Source organism: Phaethon aethereus (genome assembly GCF_964289735.1).
Source record: "Phaethon aethereus genome assembly, chromosome: 25".
NCBI lineage: Eukaryota > Metazoa > Chordata > Aves > Phaethontiformes > Phaethontidae > Phaethon > Phaethon aethereus.
Window position 1 is genome coordinate 475368 of NC_138601.1, and position 1299 is coordinate 476666.

The following is a 1299-nucleotide window of genomic DNA, read 5'->3' on the forward strand; positions in this document are numbered from 1 at the left end:
AGAACGCAGAGCGGGAGGTAGCACTGTTGGGCAGCAGTGGGAGGAAGGGAATAGTGTGAAACTGTGCGCGCTTGGGACTTGCATTTTACCTTGCCATGGGAACATTCCTTGGCGTAGAAACCTGCACATATGCCGTGAGAGCATCTCCGACTCCATTTCAGCTGATCCTGGAAGCCTCTGATCATCAGCAGATGTTTGATGCATTGTGGAAATGGGGCACTGAGCATTTCAGTCAGAGGAGGGAGAAGCAGGTAGGTGTTGGAGCGCAAACTTCCTCAGCTCTTCACATATCCAGGGTTCAAAATAGGAGACTCTGGTAAATACTGTAGGGAAGATACGATATTTGTGTCCGTAAGAAACAATGCCGCGAGCCTTCCCATTGCAGACTAGGCTGCCAGAATCACCCTGCGAGGTAAAAGGAGTGGGAGGGGTCAGACATGTCAGAGCACAGCTCCCTCTGCGCTAAGGAAGAAACCGGCCCTCTTGCCTCCCTCCGTGTGAAGAATCTCCTCTTTTGACCATCTCCCTCTAGACCCGGGTCTGCAGGGCTTATTAGCGGCCTTAATACTGCTCTAAGCTCATCTGTGAGGCAATTCAGGCCTGGAGGCCATATGATATTCAAAAACTGCCTTCATAACCTTGAAAGAAGAATTTCATTTCCTGGCAAGGATGTGTCGGTGTATACCTTCAGCAGCATGATGTCATTTTCAATGCTATCTCCTGAATAGTTGAGATGGATGACCCAGTGTCCAACATGGAACTTCTGCTGGCTCAGCTCTTTCCTGTTTACATTGTGAGCTCCCAGGGTCACAGTGATATTCACTTTCCTGCCAGGAAACACCAATATGTTCCAGTTGCACTGACCACAGCCAAACAGCCCCCGTGGCAGGTGGTTTGAGGGAGGTGATGGTGGGCTATGCTTCCCCAGAGATTAGTTCTCAGCAAGTTGCCCTCTCTAACCTGGGTTCCTTCTACATTCAGCTGAAGGTCCCTTACCGCATGGTGATGTAAGTCTGAAGTGTCCCATTCTGAAGACAAAAGGGAAGCAGGGAATGGGAGACAGCATCCTCTCTTCTCCAACAGTAGCTCTGAGCCATGGTAGCAACTATGGACCAGGAGACCACTGCTGAGGGGTCCTGTTCCAGGCACACAGCTCCTGGCAGACAATTCCTGCAACTCACGAGGGATGACTCGACTCACAGATAGCTCTGCTGTGCCTGAAGAGACACAGAGTACTCTTTCACTCCAGTCCAGGGGTGACTTGTGGCTCTTGATGACTGTATGAGACTTGAAAAATCC

The 1299-nt window shown here is 50.4% G+C and overlaps 1 protein-coding gene across 1 annotated transcript; it reads right to left on the reverse strand.

Annotated features, from left to right (window-relative positions):
- Window positions 1–228: 228 nt before the first annotated feature.
- Window positions 229–1097, reverse strand: LOC309413382 (chymase-like; the record flags this gene model as incomplete). The annotated part of the gene is made up of 3 exons (XM_082010503.1): window positions 229–405; window positions 686–827; window positions 997–1097. The coding sequence occupies 3 exons, from the start codon at window positions 1095–1097 to the stop codon at window positions 229–231; spliced, it is 420 nt and encodes a 139-aa protein (XP_081866629.1).
- Window positions 1098–1299: the final 202 nt, after the last annotated feature.